Source organism: Phaethon aethereus (genome assembly GCF_964289735.1).
Source record: "Phaethon aethereus genome assembly, chromosome: W".
Taxonomy (NCBI): Eukaryota; Metazoa; Chordata; class Aves; order Phaethontiformes; family Phaethontidae; genus Phaethon; species Phaethon aethereus.
In genome coordinates this window covers 23,671,509-23,692,670 of record NC_138581.1, presented here as the reverse complement: position 1 = coordinate 23,692,670, position 21,162 = coordinate 23,671,509, and the positions used below count along the sequence as shown (strand labels likewise).

The following is a 21,162-nucleotide window of genomic DNA, read 5'->3' as shown; positions in this document are numbered from 1 at the left end:
TGTTCCCCCCCGCATCCAATAAAGGATGGAGATTCTCCTTGTCTCTCTTTTTGTTGTTAATGCATTTGTAAAAACATTTTTTTGTCCCTTACGACTGTGGCCAGATTGAGCTCTAGCTGGGCTTTTGCCTTTCTAATTTTCTCTCTGCATGACCTAACGAGATCCTTGTAGTCTTCTTGAGTCAAAAATTAAAAGTTAATAAAAATCATTAAATTACAAAGAGCAATGAAATACTTTTTGATCTTTTTTGGTCAAAATATAGAAACACGTTATGATAATTAAAATTCTGAAGGATATGTTTCATTCTACCTTAATGCCTTCTTCATCATTGACTCTCCGAATCATTTTCACACACATCTCCGTAATTTTGGGAAATGTTGGTTGTTCAATGCAGATATCCCTAAGTATCTTTATGACTCTCTTTCTGACACTGATACCAGTATCCTGTGAGGAGAAAAGGATTATACTCTTGAAAACAAATTAGTCATAGTAAATAATTTATGTATTATATGAATTAATATTTGAAGATCACCCAATCTGGCCCTGCAAAATTTATTTAGAAAAGGCAGCTAAAATGTTCTGGAGTGCATTTATACAAAAGGTCAGCATAACTTGTTCCATTTTATTTGCAACAATTTGGGATCTGGCTGAGTCCCCAGAACACTGAAATCCTTTCTCCATTTATACCATCCCATTTAAGAGCTCATGATGTTGCAAATGTATAATTCCACTTCTTAATTCAAGAGCTTACAAGCTAGATGTGATGATGCTTTAGCTACTTTGTTGGAACACACAAGACCCTCTGTAGATCTGGACTGTAATGCTTCAGAAACCTTTGGAAAAACCTTATGGATAAGATATGTGCAGCAAATCTTTTCCATTTTCCTAGGCTTTGTCTAAGGAGAAGGATGAGGAACTTCGTTTCATATTACCTTATTCAAAACCCGTTTAATCTGAATGTCAGGATGAATGGCTTTATACATGCTCATATGCACATCTCCAAAACCCTTCGCAAACATGTTTTATCATGTAACTATAGCAAATGAGTAGTATTTGACTAAAAACCTGACATGGATGCTAAAAGCTAGTGTTATCTTACAGTTAAATTAACATTGTATTTTATCTGAACAGCCAGACAAAAAACACTTTTTATACAAAAACTCTAATAAGAAGCCTTTTAAAGCACTAAAACACAGCACAGAAAACACAAAATAGCTTTATCTTTTTTTCTTTTGGATTAAAATGGGAACTTTATATTACGCTGTTGTAGACCTTTCTTCATCACCCACATTACTGAACTGCCCTCAGTGACCCATATCTCAGACTTCAGAGATGTGGCAAAATTCCTCATTTCACCTAATTTGCGCCTTAATAAAGGAATCAAAAGGAATATAAAACTGGTTCTGATGCGGTACAACTTTCTACGTATGTTTACCTTTCGATGTAACAAAGCCTCACTGGAAACAAGTGATGTATTTTACAAGGTTGGTATTAAAAACATGATGCTCCTCATTAAAATAATAAGATATAATTTACTCTTGGGATCATCATTCCACATTATTAAACATATAAACTCAGTTGAAAACAAATTTTCCAATGTCACTTAATTTATCATAAATATCACAAATCACCATACCAATATTCTTTCGATCAGCATGTCATAATACTGCTCAGCAAGCTGAGGACGACAGAGCACAAATCGGCCAAGCAGCTCCACAGCTGCTTCTCGTACACTAGTGGAGTTATCCATTAACCGTCCATGAACACCTCGTTGCATATCCAGCTAAAAAGAACAAATAAAACACAGATTCAAAATAAGAAATACCGATTTCTTTCAAGTGTGACAGAAGAACGCATGCGCATGATGAATATTTCATTTTTTTTTTTTACCCTGGCTAGAATACTGGGGTCTACAGCAACAACCTCAGACAAACACTTCATGGCTTTTGTTCGAACAGCAATTGCATTTTCACCAAGTACACGCAGAATCTAATAAAAGAACAAAAACAAAGATTCAATTTCTTTGGGAAGGAAGGAAACTGTTTAACAGGGAAAAATGCAACAGAATAACCTGCAAATGATTTAACTAAAAGAAGAATATCTGTCTGCTAAAAATTGTATATATCTTCTCAGACAGTAAAAAGGTGCATGCAAGTGATGTTCCATGGCACTAACTGAGCGTGGATATTTACTAGGATTTGCTACATCTCTAAGACTGGTCCAAACAGGATTTACACAGGGTCCATGTTCACTTTAAGTCCCTTCATTTTAAACTCTACTTTTGCCATTCAGTTGTGGCTTTCACCATGGTTCTTTCAACAGGAGAGTTGGATTTAGGCACTATAATCTTAAGAATGGCTCTGTATGCAGATCAATATAAGTAACACAAACTAAACTAAACTACTAAACCATTACTGGAGTTCAAAGGTCACCATGACAACGTGTTACTGCTCTTCTCCCAGAAAAAGGAAAGAAACCACAATGGTCAAACAACAGCTTCCAAAGTGACAGTAACATGCACTGCTAGCAACTGACCAAGTTGGCTTGTCTTTTCAAATCAAATTAAGATCAATTTAATGATTTAACATTACCAAATGAGCATGCATCTTACAGAAACTGTAAAAAATTTTTAACATTTTGTAATTATCCGTTTACTGTGTACATCTAAGATAATGATTTTGCTATATACATACATGGACAAATAAAATAATCTATGTACAATATGACATGAAATGCATGCAAGAAAAAGAAATATAAGCATTTATATCATCAGTACAGAATAAGAAAGCACATGGTGTTATCATGGCCCATTAAATACCTGTGCTCAACAATGAGCAGATATTGCACACTACTGCAAGAGTGTTTGGAATCAGAAACCAACTGTGTTTCACTGTACTAAGACTTCCAGCACAGTTTACCTGTGTCAAATAAATATCGAAGCTCTGGGCAAATGGCCTCATAGAGGCCAAGTAGCGAACAATCAAACATGCATCTTCGTAGTCCACAGTATCAGAATTCATCCTGCAACAAATCCAATATTTTAATTAGGACATTTATAAAAAATGATTAAAAATATCAAATGTATGGTTAATCAAGAAATCAGTGGTGCTGAAACGTACTTTAATGTACTGAACTGAGATGGAGCAGTTTTAATGATGCTGCGAAGAAACGTTTTGCGACTTTCCGCTCTATGCATGATTTGTCCTGTGGTCTCAACGTCTTTTGCATGATGAGTCCCTTCAGATGAATCCTCATCCTTCTGAGATTTAATTGCTTTTTCTGTCTCCATAGTTGTATCACGGAACCACTGCGCTATGTAAAACTTCCGAGAAAACTGGAGAAATACAGCAGGATGCACAGAAAACAAAAATAACAGATATAGAAGAGTGACATTAACAGATTTATAATGAGATTAAGTGAGTCTAATGCATCAACCATATTTTGGAAAACACAATTAACAGTATATGTTAGGGTGACAATTTAATTGAAGCACTAATATGCATGACCGAAAATAATTTTATTCAGTACATGTTACTGAAATTATTTTTATATACACTTGACATCAGAAAGCTGAAATTTACCACTAATGATGCATCAGTTTCTGTGTTCTCATCCAGATAATCTAGTAAAGCCTTCTGCAGCTGTTGAATTTCATCTTCTCCTCCTGAAACCTATCAGAAATAGAAAGATAGTTATAAAATAGAATATTGCACAGTGGTAATTATAATTTGAAAATCTGCATGCCCACATATAAAATACACTGAAGTTAATGTTCTGCAATTATCAGTACAACTAACAATTTTTTAATCAATTACTTCTGAACTTTAGACAGACTAAACCAAATTAGACTGTGGCTCCAAAGTCTAAAAAAGGTTAACAGCAGAATAAGACTAGTTTTAAAACAGACTGACTGATTTTATTAATGTGTGAAGACCCTCTGTCCCTGAGGAAAAAAGAAGAGCTGAAATCACACATAGACTGACACAAAGTTTAACCTATAAAAGTCATCATTAGCTCTCTCACCAATATTAAATACTGAAACAGTGACTTCTCAGGTGAACAAGGGATAAAAGGCAAAAAAGTAAAATGAAAATAAATATGGAACACAGACAAAAGTAAAAACATATGGGAAACATCAAAGATATAAAAATAACTTATCCCTTTGCATAAATATTTGGTATAACTGTTTTCAGGGATAAAGCATCCATACAGAGAAAGTGCAGCAAGTATGCTCAATCCATCTAGGAAAGAATTTACAGAGGTTGTTCCCAAACACCCCTGAGCTCTAGCACTAAAGAATCATGCTCTCTGAGACTCAACTAAGTTTCTATCAGTCAAAAAAACTTGAGAACAAACATATATTTTATAAAAATGCCACCTAGTGCATAAAGCCTATCTACAGAATAGGATATTAATTTTCCTGTGAAGCACTTTTAAGATGCACAAAAAGGATTACATATGAAATATTAATCTGAGAACTAGAGCTGGAGACTACGTATCAGATTTGTAATTATCTAAACTGTATGAAGGTTAAAAATAGAATGTATTTTTTCCAAGAGGCTATTTTATAGGAAATATGTATATCCTATCTCTTAAATAGTTCTAGCCTATGTAAATTGAACAATGATTTTGTATATGACCATCAGACAATGTACTTCTCCCCATATAGGGGTTACAGAGAATAAACCAGTATCAATTAACTTGTTAATGAATCAGAAACTAACACCTACAAGGCAGCATAAAACCAAAAATATAAAACACCTTTTTTTCCTTAGTAGTATACTGAAATATGCAGGTCCTTGCAATCGCTGATGTTACAGCAGAAAAAAGGGATTTTTTTTTTTTTCCAAAATGAATGAGTTCAAGAATTCAAAACATGTCTACAGTGCACATAATACTAATATAGGTTTATTAAGATATATATTTTGCACCCTAATATATGTGCAAATTGTGATTTGAAAGTCTGGCCTTCAACCAATGTTAAATTCTGTGGATAAAAGGCTGAAAAAAAAGTTGCTTGATAAACCTTAATTGCCTAACTATTTTCAAACAAGTAAAAAACCCAGAACAAAAAGAAACTGTGAAGCCCGCAACAAATCATATTCAATATTGTTAATAAAAGTAGAATAATAATTTCTGGCTTAAACGTCTTCAGTTACAAAACATTTTTCTTCTTTGGCAATAATACTTGTAACTTACAACCATCTTAACTTCTGTATGAACAGCACAGATTGAGAATCTTGTCACAAATGCAGCACATAATATAGCTTGCAAACATCAGCAAGTGGAAAAAGGTACAGTTACAAGTCCAGAATATCAGCGCATCAAGAGATAAACTAATGAAAAGCATGCACAAGTGTTCAAATCAACTTAACAATCTATGACAGATTTCTATGAAAAAAATCTACTGTTTAAAAATGTCAAAACAGAATAGATTTTCTCCTAAATCTAATTCTACGGTTTATGAGTCCAAACCACAGTAGACGGAGTTATAAGCATTCATCAGTCATTGGGGAATATCCTGATAATGATAACAGAGGGTAGAAGGAAATATCTAACAGAGTCTAAGTATTCAATTCAGCAGGAAAGAAAAATCTGTAGAGGTATAGGTTCATTTCTGAATAAAAGCAATAATTTAAGATCTTTCTGATGTCTAAAGCTGAATATGTCTACCAATGGATCTTATTTTCTTGCCATTTGAACAACAAAGTGAAGCTCAGATGTCACATACACATTTCCAAGTAGTTATTTGTTCTTATAAATCATTTATTAACAACACACTGTCTATCCTGACTGATGGTACTGTATATTATACACCTTCCACAATGTACGGATGGTACTATGTACCATCATTGATGTTAAGCTTCCCAAGTAACTGAAAAAATGCTTTTAGCACTCAATTGCCCACAGCAATTTTATTCTCTGCAGAAGCCAATGGCTAGTTACTGCCTGATCCTGTAAAAAACCCAAAACAAATAGAAAACCAAGTCACCACTTGGATATGTATCTTTTTAGAATATCTTTCAATACTATTATATAACTTCTAGAGACAAGGAAAGATAAAAAGATTCTTCTAAAATATTTCCCTACGAAGCCTAATGTAGAATTGTCAAAATCACTGCCAACAGAGGAGAATTATAAGCCCTTAGCACATAGAAGTGTAAATTATATTAAGCCACAGACATAAAGATTTGATGCTATATGTAATACAATATTCTAATTGAAAAAAGTTATGGGAAGTATCAGCCTCATAAAGGAGTGGATGAATTTTGATTCTTTATTTGAATGCCTGTAAGTAGCACAAGTTTTTCCTTCAACATAAATCTGTAAAAGTCATTATAAAATACATATAATAGATCTGGAGTCTTTTCAGTTAACTGAAAGGGAAATGAACTTGATATGACTACTTAACTTTAGATCTAATCATGCTGAGAACAACCAGTAGTTCAGAAAGAAATGTACAGTATCCATAAGAAATATGCAAGTCCACATTTTTAAAAGGACACGTAAAACCTGAGATTTTCTCATCATACTATATACTATAAAGAACCCAAAAGCATACTTTGCTTTTTTAATTGCTGCCACCCTTGCAGATTTGGAGACATTTTGATAAGCAGCATTAGCAGAAATGCAAATATGCATTCTCTAATGAAAGATATATGCAAGTCCAGTAAAAAACAAAACAAAAAAAAACCCACCCCAAAACAAAAAAAACCAAAACAACAACAAAAAAACAATACCAGGTACATCACATAAAAACTAACCTTACAGGCCTAACAGTTTAACTCTCTAAAGTCTGTGCATGAGTGCCATAAGCTCAATTACCACTTTGCAATAGCAAATGCACATACATACATACATACATATATATATTTTTAAGGCCTCTTAAGACAGAATCCAACTGTCACTCCATTATTTCCTCTATATTGTCACAAGAAAACTGATTTTACCATTTTAATTAACAACTTAATATGATCATTAGGGAGATGGTATGAGAAAGACATGAATTAACAAATGTGATACTTATAAATTGAGTATATTTGATTCAGAAATCTGAACAACGATGAAAACTCATTTTCCACAACACCATTTTTTCACACATCTTTAAAATGTTCAAATTTTTAAATAGATACATCTCAATCCAGCTGGCATGGGATCTCTCACACACCTGTCTGAGGATTCTGGCTATAGATCCTTGATCCATTTTGCTAGTGACTGCATCTTTCCTGAGTCTTGCAGCTACAGTTCCAAGATAGTCAAGTGATGCAACTCTTAATGCCATTTCTGTAGATTTGTTACTGAACTGGTGAACCTAAGAAAAGCAGAATAAACTGTTATAAAAATTATTTATTTATTTATTCGAGATTCTTTTCACAAGACATTGCTTGACCTTATTAAAAAGTCCACCTAACTTCCATGCTGCATAACATTATGTAATTTACTATTACATCACAGATACACTCCTTACTTTACATGAATGCTTTTTCCTTTATTGGGTCTCTCTCTCTGCAAATATGCCTGATAGAGGTTTTTTTTAAATATGTATTTTTATAAAATAAACTGGACATCTAGTAGAGTAGATATCCATTGCAATAGCATAGATCTTAAGCACCATAATGCAACTTCCTCATTATTCACACAAGTATAAAGCAAGCTACATTTTACCAGTAACAGGACCATAAAATATTTTTCCAAGTAACAGCTCAAATTACTGTGTTAATTACATTGTAATACTGAAGAACAACTTTCAAAAAACACATCAATTAAAATATTCACATTCTGTAAAATGTCACGTTCCATAAGTAAGTGTACAGTTATTGGTAAAAGACCAAACTACTTAATTGTTTTCAGGTTCCGTGCTAAAGGAATAGTCCAGAGAAATATTTAACATGAATAATTACAGCTATTAGTCTGATTTTATTCCCAATGAATATATACACTTATTAGACACAATACAATGGCATTTTTTAATGTGGAAAATGTCATGGAATAGTAGAAGTAGACTTCCATGAGAAACTGTATACATATGACCTTTAACTAAGTTCCATATCAATGATCTTGTGAACTAAATTTTATTTTCTATGCATTACATAATAGTGATACATGTAAGAAAATCCTTAAATGCTACATGTGTGTGTCAACAATCAGAAAGCATTCCTGTAATAGTTTGAGCTGAAATAAACAAGTTTCATTGTAATAAGAAAAAAATTAATATAATAGTTAAAAACAAGAATCCCTTACCAATAGCCTTCCTAATAAGCTAAGTAGCAACTCTGCAGCTGGCCATTCTGGTTTATTGACTGTGGAAAGAAGATCTTGAATGAAGTTCTCAAACAGTGGTCTGTAATCTTCTTCCCCTTGTTTACTGCCACACCTGTTTAAAAGAAAATGCATTTTGTAAGTGAATTTAAGAGCCATTTAAGCTTTTATTCTGATGCAAAAAGAAGTAATCCTATGTTTAACCAGAAAACCAGTTTTATGCAATTCTAAAAAAAATATCCAAAATATTAGAAGAAAATTTGTTTTTATCCATTTATGGACAAATAGTTTAAACAGTTATTACTACAAGTTGCATGGCAAGTAAAGCAGCTAATCCAGGAGAGTAGAATTTTGTTCCTAAGATTTTTTTATTTATTGTTTTGAATTAAAGTCTGCATCACCTTGGATGGACAACGTAGGTAAAATTCTAAAGCTCGAGCTAGAGTGGGGTATTTAGGAGGTGTTGTGTCCTTAAACCTGGTCTGACTTATCTCACAGTGATAAGACATCTCAGTATTATGCTCCAAAGGTTAAAACCAGAATGTAAAAAAATCAAAACAAAACCAGAATGTAAAAAAATCAAAACATAATATGCCTGATAGTGTTTCACTTATATGTGGCATCCTTAACTTTAATGGTACCAGAAGTATGCAGAGAGATGGCTAGGTGGCTCGTATATAGCCTTTCGGCTTAACAGTAGAAATTAACATGATAAAAACCTCAGGACTTTGTTACAAATCCTTTGGTTATTCAGGTATTCCCCCCCCTGTTGAGCTATTGACATTCCTAACTTTATCTAAATGAAAGTAATTTTAGGTTTTTTTATATCTTTGTCATTCTGATGACTGAAAGAATCTGGTTTCATCACTTAAATATTTACTCAGCCTTCTCTTCCATGCTTCAGATGAGTAACAGACCCCTGTTAAAAGGATCCTACATAAACTAGCAGACAGATTCTTAAATGTGTGAAGAACTCTCTGCAGAATTTCTGTTCCGTAAAATTTTTTTTCCAGACAGGTAGCTCTCTTAGAGATCTATAAAATATATTGTTATAAGTAGCTTTATTAGTAGGCATTTAGCATTGTGAAGTGGTTTGGTTTGTCTTAAGGTGTGACAGATTTTATTTGGAGTTGGTTTCATCAATACACTAAAGAATGCAACAATACTTACTTTTTAAGGAAAATAGAAAGGAAGTTTTGTGCTGTTCTCATGGCCGTTTCATACGAGTTAGTAATAAGCACATCTTGATCCACCTAAAAATAACAAGATTTATTTGTCTAATATTTTAGCATACAAAGAAATATGATTTCCAGATCATCATTTCTCATTCATCAAATAATTACAGCAGACATAAAATTACAATGCTTAGTTACCAGAGTACCATCATAAAATATTACACCTACAAAGTCATTCCTGCACAAAGAAAAATAATTATGGTTCTTCAAAAAAATCTTACTTTTTTGTTTGGTTCCTCCTCTGAATTAGAATCTTTTTCTGTTGATGGCAAATGCACCACACACTGAATAAGCTGCAGAACTAGTGCCGTTACCATCTGAATATACATAGGCTCTCCATCAATGTCACTGCTGTTTAACCTGTTAACAAGAAGAGACAGCATTAACACTAAAACTAAACAAAAAAGAAAAAATAAAACAAAAATTTTTGATCCTAAATAACATCTTTCTAAAATTATTACCACAGCTAGAAATCTGTGTTCTAGACATTTATCTAGTCATTTGCATCTCTCTCATGCAGTGAAAGACTCGGTCTAACAAAAACAGTAAGTATTATTCTTAGGCCAAAGAGATGAACTGAAACAGCTCACAGATGGGCTATCAGAGTATCTGTGAAGTTCAGCAGCTGAAAAATCTACGGAAATGTTTAATAAATTAAACACCTACATGCTAAGGCACTTACTAATAGGCTTATTATGTATAATGCCATATCCATTTACAACACAACATTAAAAAAATACACCGAACTTTATTACTTATATATTATTTAACGTATGTGAAACGTGCAGCACTTTTAAACAAGAGAAAATAGTGACCATGACCTGGACTGACTTCCACAAGAGTTACACCTTTGGTAATCTCAGGTAGCGTAACAGACTATAAACTTTAACATGAAAGAGTGTCTTTAAGTTGGTATGACCAGTACGAATGCACTCCACCTCACATTTCTCCCCTTCAAAGTGATTTAACCTGACAAATAGTATGGTGTTTACTACCCATATGTACATCAACACCACTTAATGCTACCCTTAACAATATGAAAAGGTGATAATCTCTGACATCATTCTCCCCAAATTATCAAAATAACAACTGGGCACAAAACAGATTGCAATTATTATCTTTATGAAGTTATCTTTGACTACTTGTACAGGGAAAATCCTTTCATATCAAATTTTAGGTAAGCTGTACCCTTCATGACTGTAGCCACAGACAGGGAATGTCCTTCAACAGATCAGAGCTAGGACTCTAGAGATAAACAGTGCAGACATTGTGGCCTTGAGATAGTGACTTCCTTCTAGTAAAGGTCCTAATTCAAAGAGGGTATCTACCATTTATGCTCCTATGCCTACCACCTTCCTATTTGCTAGATCTCTCTGATGTCTATAACCAAAATAGGAACAAGCACTCATGCTAACATCAGGGATGCTGAATTCAACTTCAAAGTTTCAGTGAATTTCTTTTCCTGGATATTTCCTGTTCATCCACCCTGGATCGGACAACCTATTTCATTGACAATTTGTCTGTCTCCAGGGAAAAGATGTATGCAAGCAAGGAACAAAATCAACGCCAACGACAAATGTTTTAGAATCATTTAAAGTGTCCAACCTCAATTTTAACTGAACTCCAGTTCAGGTCAGATTCTTTCTCAAATTGAACCTGAACCTATACTATTATTCAGAAGATGCACTGAAATCCAGCTGAAGCGCTTAAAAGATAGTTCAAGTGAACTGAGTAGTTCCTAAATGAAACTCATTCAAAGGAATATTAGATTGATTTCCTGGAAAGAGTGCTCTGAGTGTGTCCTCAAAGAAATTCAGCCAAAATTTTTCTATTAAGATTTAGCAATGAAGAAATTATATAAAATCCATATAAACAGAACCAAAGAATTTTCCAACAAGAAACCTTTGAATGCACACTAACATTACACTCATTTACATCCTTAGTGAGACAAATAATAAGATATTTCAATTAGTCTTGTAAGCAGGCATAAATATGATGGCATAAGAAACTGATTATTACAAAATACATTTCTCAGGCAATTCTGCTCTCACTGTAGAGGTTTTGAAATATCAACCTCTAACAAAGCGCAGCTTGTGGAGTCACAGATTTTTAAAGAACAATTTAATACTGAAGCCTAAAATCCTACATCTACAAAACTGTAAATGCTACTGTCTACAATTTATCAATCTATGTCAGAAATTACCTGAAGTTTCTCAAACTCCTCTTGCTAGTTGGTAGTCTTGCAAGGGAAGTGAAAATTTCTTCTAGTATTAACTGTCTATGTTTTTCATACCTGGAGAACACCTATTTAACAGTTACAGGATTGTTAAAAAATTATTTATTGTTATATAAAAAATAGCTTCTTAAATAGATTGATAAAAATTATATATAGAAACATACACTTTTCATGACATTTAAATAAATTATATTTAATGCATACCTTGTTTTTAATGCATTGCTTTGTTTTTTCAAAGCAAGCATTTCTTTATAAAATATATATAAACTTTTTCAAATATAGATTTTTAAAAAATCTTCAAATAGCATAAATATGTAATAGCTCTTAAAAATACTGTATGTTTTAAAAATTTCTGCCAATGGCACAATACACTGTATAAGAAAGTCAAACAGTGTAATGCTAAGCTTTCAGACTCCAGTATAGAGCAAAACACTACAGTAACATAAATTAACATGAACACACGTATGGTTTTAGAGCACATTTGAAAAACCAGTTTTACTTCATATCCTAAGCTTTAATGTTTGTTTGCCTGACATGAAATATTCTTTCAATTTACGGGGTCAGGATTGTAGAGTTTTCCTTTCCTTTTGTTGGCAGAATTACTTTTATACATACTGAAGTACATCATCCTTACAAAGATGGAAAACTTCCACTTGAACACGCACATGTGTGTTGCACTGCAGTTTTCCTGAAATAATATTTTATCTGTCCCATTTTTACATAGCCACCTCTTCTAAGGAAAAGGACTTATTCTATTATATGGAAGTATCCTACTAGTTCTATAGCTTATTCTATTACATAAATTCAAATCTTAACAAAGGAAATAAGGAAAACCACATTGTTAAGTTTTCTTAAGACAAGAAAGGACAAGTAAGAGGAAGGGGTTTGTGTTTACAGTTTAAACAACATAACCAAAATTAAGTAAATTCCTTGCCTTAAGTAGGCTATTTTTTCCTATAGAGTACTCTGCAAATACCTGTAAATCAGGCAGATTTAATACTGTTCCTAGATTATGATACCAAACTGTAAAAACATGCAAGAATAAAATTAGTTCTAAACTCCAGTTCTCTATCAGCAAAAATACACCCTATGTAAATGCCCTAATAACTATCAGAAGTACAGGAACATGAAACTGCAAATTAAAAAATTACTTACTGCAGTCACTAATTTGATGGCACATAACTGTAGTTCACTGACATTTTCTACAAAGAAAGGTGTTATTCCCATAGATGATACCTATCAATGTAAAGAAGTTATTGTAAGTATATTTGACTAACAAACTGATGTTTATGCAGTTTCACAAGTAGGTTATTCATTCAGCAGGTAAGGTATTCAACAACATGTATTACTTAATACCATTTGCAAATAAAGTTATTAAAGGATATTTTAATACAATCAGGTTAAACTGTTCTTAAGTCTACAATAAAAGCCATTAAAGATTTGAACATTAAATGCTCTTCTGCAGATTACATACTACACAACAAACTAGTCACTGATGTTAATAATTCAAAAGTTTGTACTGATTTCATACTTCATGTCATTGAGACAATCACACTTTACAGTCGCTCTGGGAAAAGAAAAACAAACATTCTCGGACAGAAATTCTGATAAAACTTACCTGAAGAATAGTTGTATCAGTAAGAAGCTGTATCTCTAGCAGCTCTGACAAACTGCTGACAATGTCACAAACTTTGTTATACAACATCACTATAACTCTTTGCTTGTGGGTGGAACACTTGGCACGTTTTGCTTTTGAACTTAAAACACCACCTAAAAAATAAAAAATATATTTATTATTTTTTTCGGTATTTCACTTACATCAAATATCAGAAAGATGATTATCTTCCTCAAAAAATGTCCCCAGAACAACTCCATGACTACAGCTTTGTAAATGCAATTGCTTACAGAAGAAAAAATATTTAGCAGAATCATCTGGAAAGCAAAAACTTCATACTTTCATAATTGCTCTGAATTCTGGATCCAAGATTTTTAAAAATGTTCTTGAAGTTGGACACCCACATCTGAAGGTATGTATAATGACAACAAAATGCTAAATGCAAAACATTTAGCATACTAACCACCATGAGGATCCACTCTATACACAGGATCATATTGAGGATAGAGAGTGTTCTGCAAATGAAATTTTGTGTATTGAATAACTCTTTCTATTACATCCTCAATATATACAGCTTTAGGCATATTTGGTGATGTCATAATATTGATAGCAGTAAGACAAGCATCAGCAGATTTTGTCACTCTCTCCATAATAAGGTCTCTCCATAATCTCTCCTCATCTTCAGTGTCATTGTTCTGTAACAGGCAATAAAAGACAAGACAGTGTGAACAAGAAGTCAAATTTTTATCCTTACCAAGTAAAAGATAACATTATTTTAATATACTTACATACACACACACACAAAATGTTATTTTTCCTTTATGATACAAAAATAGTTTGCTTTAGAAATCAATTAATGTTTGTTTTACTAGCAACAGGTTTGCAACCCTAAGTTACAAGTCTTCAATAGCTCACTGTATTCTTCTGGTAAAACACAAAGAAGCTTTCTGTGTATCACTGGGAAGCAATGAAGGAAGACTGACACATTCTCTACTTAAGAATGATGTACATTAATCAAAATCTAAAGTCATTCATCTAGTGTTTTCTTCAGTGGCCTATGCACACCAGTTGCTGCTTTGATCAGCCTAATTTTTGCTGCTAGAGGGAATTCTTAGACAAAAAGACTGTTAAAGCATTCAAAGCTCATGAGCATACAACTTTCTCCACAGACCGACTCATCTATTATCAATGGGTTTAAAATATGTCTTATCAAATATGATCATTTAGATATAGCATGGGGTATAGAATCTCTGTATTTATGTGTGTGTACAAGTTATAAAAACAAACATACATGAGGCTAATTATGACCACCCAGCACTACTGAAATATTGTAATAACATTATTAATAGCAAAACCAGGTGGGATTTTTAATAACTTTTCTGGTACAGAGAAAGAGACTCTTTCTTGCTTGTATAACAGCACAGTTCAACACTGTTGGCTTTCCTTGTAAAAATAAGGGGTTGGTGAAACTGTATCAACTTTTTCCCTTTGGGGTAAGAGAATCTAAAAATATCACAGTGCATTACATATATGAGAGATATATTTGAAAAATCAACAGAAATCTGCAAATCAGGAGATCCCTGTAAATTTCTTGCATAGAATGGCTTTAAATCATTTGTTCTTTAGACAAAGGAGGCTTAAAAATAAAACAAAAAAAACCAAAAAACCCACAAAACAAAAACCCAAGTAGCTTTAAATATTTTCTTTTTTTTCTCACTACTCTTGGAAATAAAAAGAATCTGCAAGTGCAATTTTCCTCTGAAAAATATCCTGACGTAGAGGTAGGATATTTTCACTGCACTGTAAAAGAAGTAAGCTTACTCCTTAGCAGGGGCTTTCTGTGCCATAATGACCTGAATCATGTTTAATGGGTGTCCTGGTTTCAGCCAGGATAGAGTTAGTTTTCTTCACAGAAGCTAGCGTGAGGATATGTTTTGGATTTGGGATGAGAAAATGTTGATAACGTGCTGATGTTTTGAGCTGTTGCTAAGTAGTCAAGGACAGTCCAGCTTCTCGTGCTGGCCTGCTAGCAAGAAGGCTGGGGGTGCACGGGAAGCTAGGAGGGGACACAGCCAGGACAGCTGACCTGGGCTGGCCAAAGAGATATTCCATACCATATAACATCATTCCCAGTATATAAAGCTGGGATGAAGAAGAAGGAAGGGGTGGAGGGACATTCAGAGTTATGGCATCTGTCTTCCCAAGAAACCATTACGTGTGATGGAGCCCTGCTTTCCTGGAGATGGCTGAACACCTGCCTGCCCATGGGGAGTAGTGAATGGATTCCTTGTTTTGCTTTGCTTGCGTGCGCGGCTTTTGCTTTCCCTATTAAACTGTCTTTATCTCAACCCATGAATTTCCTCACTTTTACTCTTCCGATTCTCTCCCCCACCCCACCGTGGGAGGGTGAGTGAGTGGCTGCGTGGTGCTTAGTTGCCAGCTGGGGCTAAACCATGACAGTCCTTTTTTGGGTCTTAAGAAAAATCTAAAACTTGTTTGGCTAAAGATTGATCCTTTTTTAATCAAAGCTTTGTCTCTGAATTGCAATCATTGGACAATTTCATTAACTGCTTAATAATCCTGAGTTTTACTACAAAAAGCTAAAAGAAAAATACCTCTTTAAAGGCACTAGCATAAAGACTCAATCATATTGAATTAGAGCAGGTAAACCAGCACCTTCTTTTCACTTATTTTTCATACTGCTAAAGACATTCAGAGCTATATACTGAAAATTTGAAAACCCAACAAACTACCTAGATGAAAATATTTAGATACAAATAATGTGTCTCTGGTTTTCATTTTCAAGTTCAAATTCTTCCTTTCCAATACACGTAATTACTCTCTATTTCTGCAGATCAAGGTTTTCTTCCATAAGAACTCTATTCTTGCTAGAATATTGTTTTTATTAGAAAGTGTAGAAAAAAATAAATAAATATATAAAATGTGTAATATTACATTTCAGCCTCATAAAAAACTCCAAATCCCCATGTAGTTTTAGGTATATCAGAAAAAAACCTAGAATCTTAAATTTCCTTTTAAATTTGTTTACATTGATATCTTCAACTTTGCAGCATAGGAGCAGACCTAAATAAAGCACTTCCTCAGTTCTTAATGCCCAGAAGAATATGCTCTACATGAAAGCTGTAATACTTGTTCCATTGTGTAAGCGATGTTTTATGGACACACAGAAAAGTAGCAAAGAAATGTCCAATGGCACAAATTACACCAGTTACCATGAATATTTCGGGATGAAACAACAATATTTAAAATTAAGTCAAAAGACAAGTGTACTCTTTGCTGGGTAAAGAACTGGCTGGACGGCTGAGCTCAGAGAGTTGTCATGAATGGCCTTAAATCCAGCTGGCGGCCAGTCACAAGCGGTGTTCCGCAGGGCTCGGTTCTGGGGCTGGTCTTGTTCAATATCTTTATTGATGACCTGGATGAGGGGATCGAGTGCTCCCTCAGGAAGTTTGCAGACGACACCAAGTTGGGTGGGAGTGTTGATCTGCTGGAGGGTAGGAGGGCTCTGCAGAGGGATCTGGACAGGCTGGATCGATGGGCAGAGGTCAACTGTATGAGGTTTAATAAGGCCAAGTGCCGGGTCCTGCACTTGGGTCACAACAACCCCATGCCACGCTACAGGCTTGGGGAGGAGTGGCTGGAGAGCTGCCTGGCGGAAAGGGACCTGGGGGTGCTGGTTGACAGCCGGCTGAATATGAGCCAGCAGTGTGCCCAGGTGGCCAAGGCGGCCAACAGCATCCTGGCCTGTATCAGAAACAGTGTGGCCAGCAGGAGTAGGGAAGTGATTGTGCCCCTGTACTCAGCACTGGTGAGGCCGCACCTTGAATACTGTGTTCAGGTTTGGGCCCCTCACTACAAGAAGGACATTGAGGTGCTCAAGTGTGTCCAGAGAAGGGCAACAAAGCTGGTGAAGAGTCTGGAGCACAAGTCTTGTGAGGAGCGGCTGAGGGAGCTGGGGTTGTTTAGTCTGGAGAAGAGGAGGCTGAGGGGAGACCTTATCGCTCTCTACAGCTACCTGAAAGGGGGTTGTGGTGAGGTGGGTGTTGGTCTCTGCTCCCAAGTAACCAGCAATAGAACGAGAGGAAACAGCCTCAAGTTGCGGCAGGGGAGGTTTAGATTGGATATTGGGAAAAATTTCTTCACTGAGAGAGTGGTCAAACATTAGAACAGGCTGCCCAGGGAGGTGGTGGAGTCGCCATCTCTGGAAGTGTTCAAAAAACGTGTGGACGTGGCACTTGGGGACATGGTTTAGGGGGCATGGTGGTGTTGGGTTAACAGTTTGACTTGATGATCTTAAAGGTCTTTTCCAACCTTAATGATTCTGTGGTTCTGTGACAAGACAATTGCTCCCAATACATCTGTTAGTTATCAGTACTATAGTGAAACTTATTTAGTACTGAAAGAATATAATCAATTGAATTTTACTTCAAATCTTAAAATTTGGCAATCTCTTAATCACATACATATTAAATCAGAAATTCCTTTCACACAGACAGAGTATTTGAAACTATCACTGTATGGGACTCAAGTGAAGAAAACCCTGTTCTACACAACGGTGTGAAACGATGTAATTTGAAACTCACATGGTTAAGTAATGTAGAAAGCTTTGATCCATCTTGAATATTCTTCTCCAAAATATTCAGAACTTTTACTGTTTTATCTGTTGAGAGCTAAAACAAGAAACGAAACACATGAAACAACTGTAGGAACATAAAGGCTTCCAAATTGCTGAAAAAAATAGTAAGAATTTAACACAAGACTGCCCGAAGCCAAGAGTTCTAGGGAAGATAAGGAAAGCAAGAACATTGTTTCTAGAGGTGTGATACCAACAGTTTGTGCCAACTGAAGTCGGGAAGAGTGTGGCAAAGAAACCAAAATATGCAGTCTACAGAAAATGAATCTTGTTCTCACCTGGGGCATTAAATCTTCTAAGTTTGAAAGGACTCTTTGGAGAGAGGAAGGAAGTAGGCAATTCAGTGTGATGATGGATGGACATCATACATTTACATTGCACTAATGGCATATATCAGAAAGGGTGGATTTTTTTACTTTGCCAGCAGGTTCTGTTTTACTGTGGTTGCTGAACATTAGGTGTAAGGAGCAAAGCCTATAGATCGATGTGCTTTTCTGAAAGCAGATTAGTTATTTTAGATTTTATTGCTCAGGCATGTGTTACCTATTTGGCATATAGTGCTCTGAGTCAGTGCTAACACAGAGAAGGACCATTCAACAAAAATGTCTCGGCTTCAGAGACAGTAACAGTTAAGATGTGGTAACTTTTTAAGCACTTCAGCCAAACCAGCAGAAGCACAACCGTTCACAGTATCTGTCGCATGCACACCTGAAGAGGGTGGAATATTACAGGGGACACAAGTTTTTGTATGTTTAACAAAATTAAATGTTCAAAAAGAGTTAAATACTATGAAGATGTACCTTGTCCATAATGCCCATTGCCTTGATTTTTGCAGATTCACTACCCAACTCACTAAGCTGATGTTTTCCCAGTAGCAATTCCTGTGGAATCTCATCATCATCTCCTTAAAAAAAAAATAATTTAAAATTAACAATCATATTTCTAATAAGACTTCAAGGAAACCAGTATTTTACAGCCAGTATGAAAAAGTCAACTGAAGAAAAAGAACTGATTTTCCAAATAGCTAGCATCTAATAATTCCATCTAATGAAGACTGATGATGACAACTTTTGGTTGTGTTAAAACAGCTACTTGTTCAATATGACTGAGAGTCATAAATTAAAAATATTTTTAACATAACAAAATCCATTTATTGCAACTCTTGTGCCATCACCCTCATTCCAGTAAAACAAATCTTAAATTACTGTAGTCCTAATTCTAAAGTTCAAATCTGGGGAAGGGCAATAGATGAAAAACACATAGGAAATTAAGTACCTTGGGATACACTGCATCTTAATTCCATTCACCCTTACAAAAAAATCCCATGATGTTACAAGACATATAGAAAGAACCAATTACTTCACTTTTTAATCCAAGGCTGTAGACACCATTGCTGTAGTGATTTGTTTACTACGCTCCCCCCCTTGTTTTAATCTTGTGACAAAAACGGTAGGAAAAAAATTAATGAATGCTCCATTATCCATTTCAATAGAAATTCATCTTGGTCAAACTGAACTGCTTTGTCAGACACTTATGCTAAACTGGCTTATTTTCCACTGAAATGGATAAGTGATTCAGTGCCTCACCCATAAGTACATAAGCACTCTGCTGCTGAAATGAACAATCCCCCATGCATCCAGCGCGGCAATAAAGATGTCTGCTTAATAACACTTTGATGTTATTGAGTTTAAATTTCTTTAACTTTTTTGAAAGTTTGGAAGTGTTCAAAAAACGTGTGGATGTGGTGCTTCAGGACATGGTTTAGGGAACATGGTGGCGCTGGAATAATGGTTGGACTTGATGATCTTGAAGGTCCTTTCCAACCTAGTGATTCTGTGATTCTGTGAATCAGGCCAAAGGCCACAACAGAATGCAAAATTATGTGCCTCAGACATTACTGGCAAGAGAACCATCTTACGTTAGTGTTGTTTACAAAGATATGTTTGACAGAAGATAACACCCTAATGACATCACAAAGAAGTATCCTTTCCACTCCAGGGGACTACTATTTGTCTCATTGTGATTTATGTCACTTTTGGATTCTGCAAGGAGGAAGAAGGAGGATCTTCTTGTAGCAGAAAGTGAAAGAAGAAAGGTAAAGGCCTCCACTCAAGGTAGAAGCCATATAAATGCAATATACCATAGCATGTATCATGGGCAATTAAATCACAAAGAAGGAAGTTTGAAAATACTGAGATGCAAATTTTTTTGTTTCTTGTGTTTCTAATTGGGGAAAGCATTTTGAAAATTTCTGACACATTACCAAAAGCTGTAAAATCCATGTCTTCTAAATTTTCCAAAATATTCTCTATTGAAGCAGTAAATCTTTTGAAAGTTGAAGAATCCATCATTTCTGGTGAAAAAATAAATGTATATATAATTATTTTAAATACAAAACAGAAAATACAAACTTTAGAAAATAAATCTTCTAAAATTACCTTCAGGTGTTAGTTTAGGTTCATAAGCTTTCCTCTTCTTTTGTTTTTCTTTTTTCTTCATTTTTCTAGCCACTATTTAAGAGAAAAAAAGACTTTAAATTTCTTATGCTTGTATTCAATACTGCATGTAAAGATATTTATTTTTAAATGTTTAACATATCCTTTAAAAATGCAGTAGTATTATGGAAGAAAATAAATTTTTTAAAACAATCAGTTACCCTCACTGAGGCTAGGAGGAGAACAATCATCCATATCAGAGTCATCGGGACTGCGATTACGGTAACGGCCACTACCAGAAGTCCTCCTTCCTTCATGATAATAACCACTTCTCCTATGGTCACCAGAACTTCTTCTGTCATGTTCTTCATACTCCCAAGCTTCATCTCTATCCTTTTTATGTCTTTTACGAGAAGCTAGAAATGAAATGCATTTTCATTATAAGTACAAAAATTCTACTTTTAATAGCTAAAAATTATACATTTGCAAGTTAAATATTTCCATATAGATGTTCTGTAAAACAAGTGAACAGTCTAAAACTATCATATAAAATTCTGTTATGGTATTATTCTAACAATTTCTTTTGAATTACATGAGAACTGTGCCAGAAACTGGCAAAGACACCAGCAAATATTTAAAAACACAAATTTACAGGGCATTTGTCCTTTTAAACAAAGTCAGGAAAGTAGAATAAATCATAGAAGAGTTTGGGTTGGAAGGGACCTTTA

The 21,162-nt window shown here is 34.6% G+C and overlaps 1 protein-coding gene across 1 annotated transcript in view; it reads right to left on the bottom strand.

Annotated features, from left to right (window-relative positions):
• The window catches only part of LOC309415195 (nipped-B-like protein), a 117,574-nt gene that overhangs the window by 24,113 nt on the left and 72,299 nt on the right, over positions 1-21,162 (bottom strand). Inside the window, exons 11-29 of the mRNA XM_082012644.1 lie at positions 20,656-20,850; positions 20,438-20,509; positions 20,263-20,352; positions 18,800-18,903; positions 17,950-18,036; positions 13,809-14,040; positions 13,349-13,500; positions 12,886-12,966; positions 11,698-11,798; positions 9,716-9,854; positions 9,430-9,512; positions 8,242-8,374; positions 7,169-7,312; positions 3,582-3,671; positions 3,120-3,334; positions 2,919-3,021; positions 1,891-1,989; positions 1,637-1,783; positions 310-444 (exon numbers count right to left, since the gene is read on the bottom strand). Of these exons, the coding sequence (XP_081868770.1) occupies positions 310-444; positions 1,637-1,783; positions 1,891-1,989; positions 2,919-3,021; positions 3,120-3,334; positions 3,582-3,671; positions 7,169-7,312; positions 8,242-8,374; positions 9,430-9,512; positions 9,716-9,854; positions 11,698-11,798; positions 12,886-12,966; positions 13,349-13,500; positions 13,809-14,040; positions 17,950-18,036; positions 18,800-18,903; positions 20,263-20,352; positions 20,438-20,509; positions 20,656-20,850 (2,402 nt within the window). The remainder of the gene's footprint in view (positions 1-309; positions 445-1,636; positions 1,784-1,890; positions 1,990-2,918; positions 3,022-3,119; positions 3,335-3,581; positions 3,672-7,168; positions 7,313-8,241; positions 8,375-9,429; positions 9,513-9,715; positions 9,855-11,697; positions 11,799-12,885; positions 12,967-13,348; positions 13,501-13,808; positions 14,041-17,949; positions 18,037-18,799; positions 18,904-20,262; positions 20,353-20,437; positions 20,510-20,655; positions 20,851-21,162) is intronic.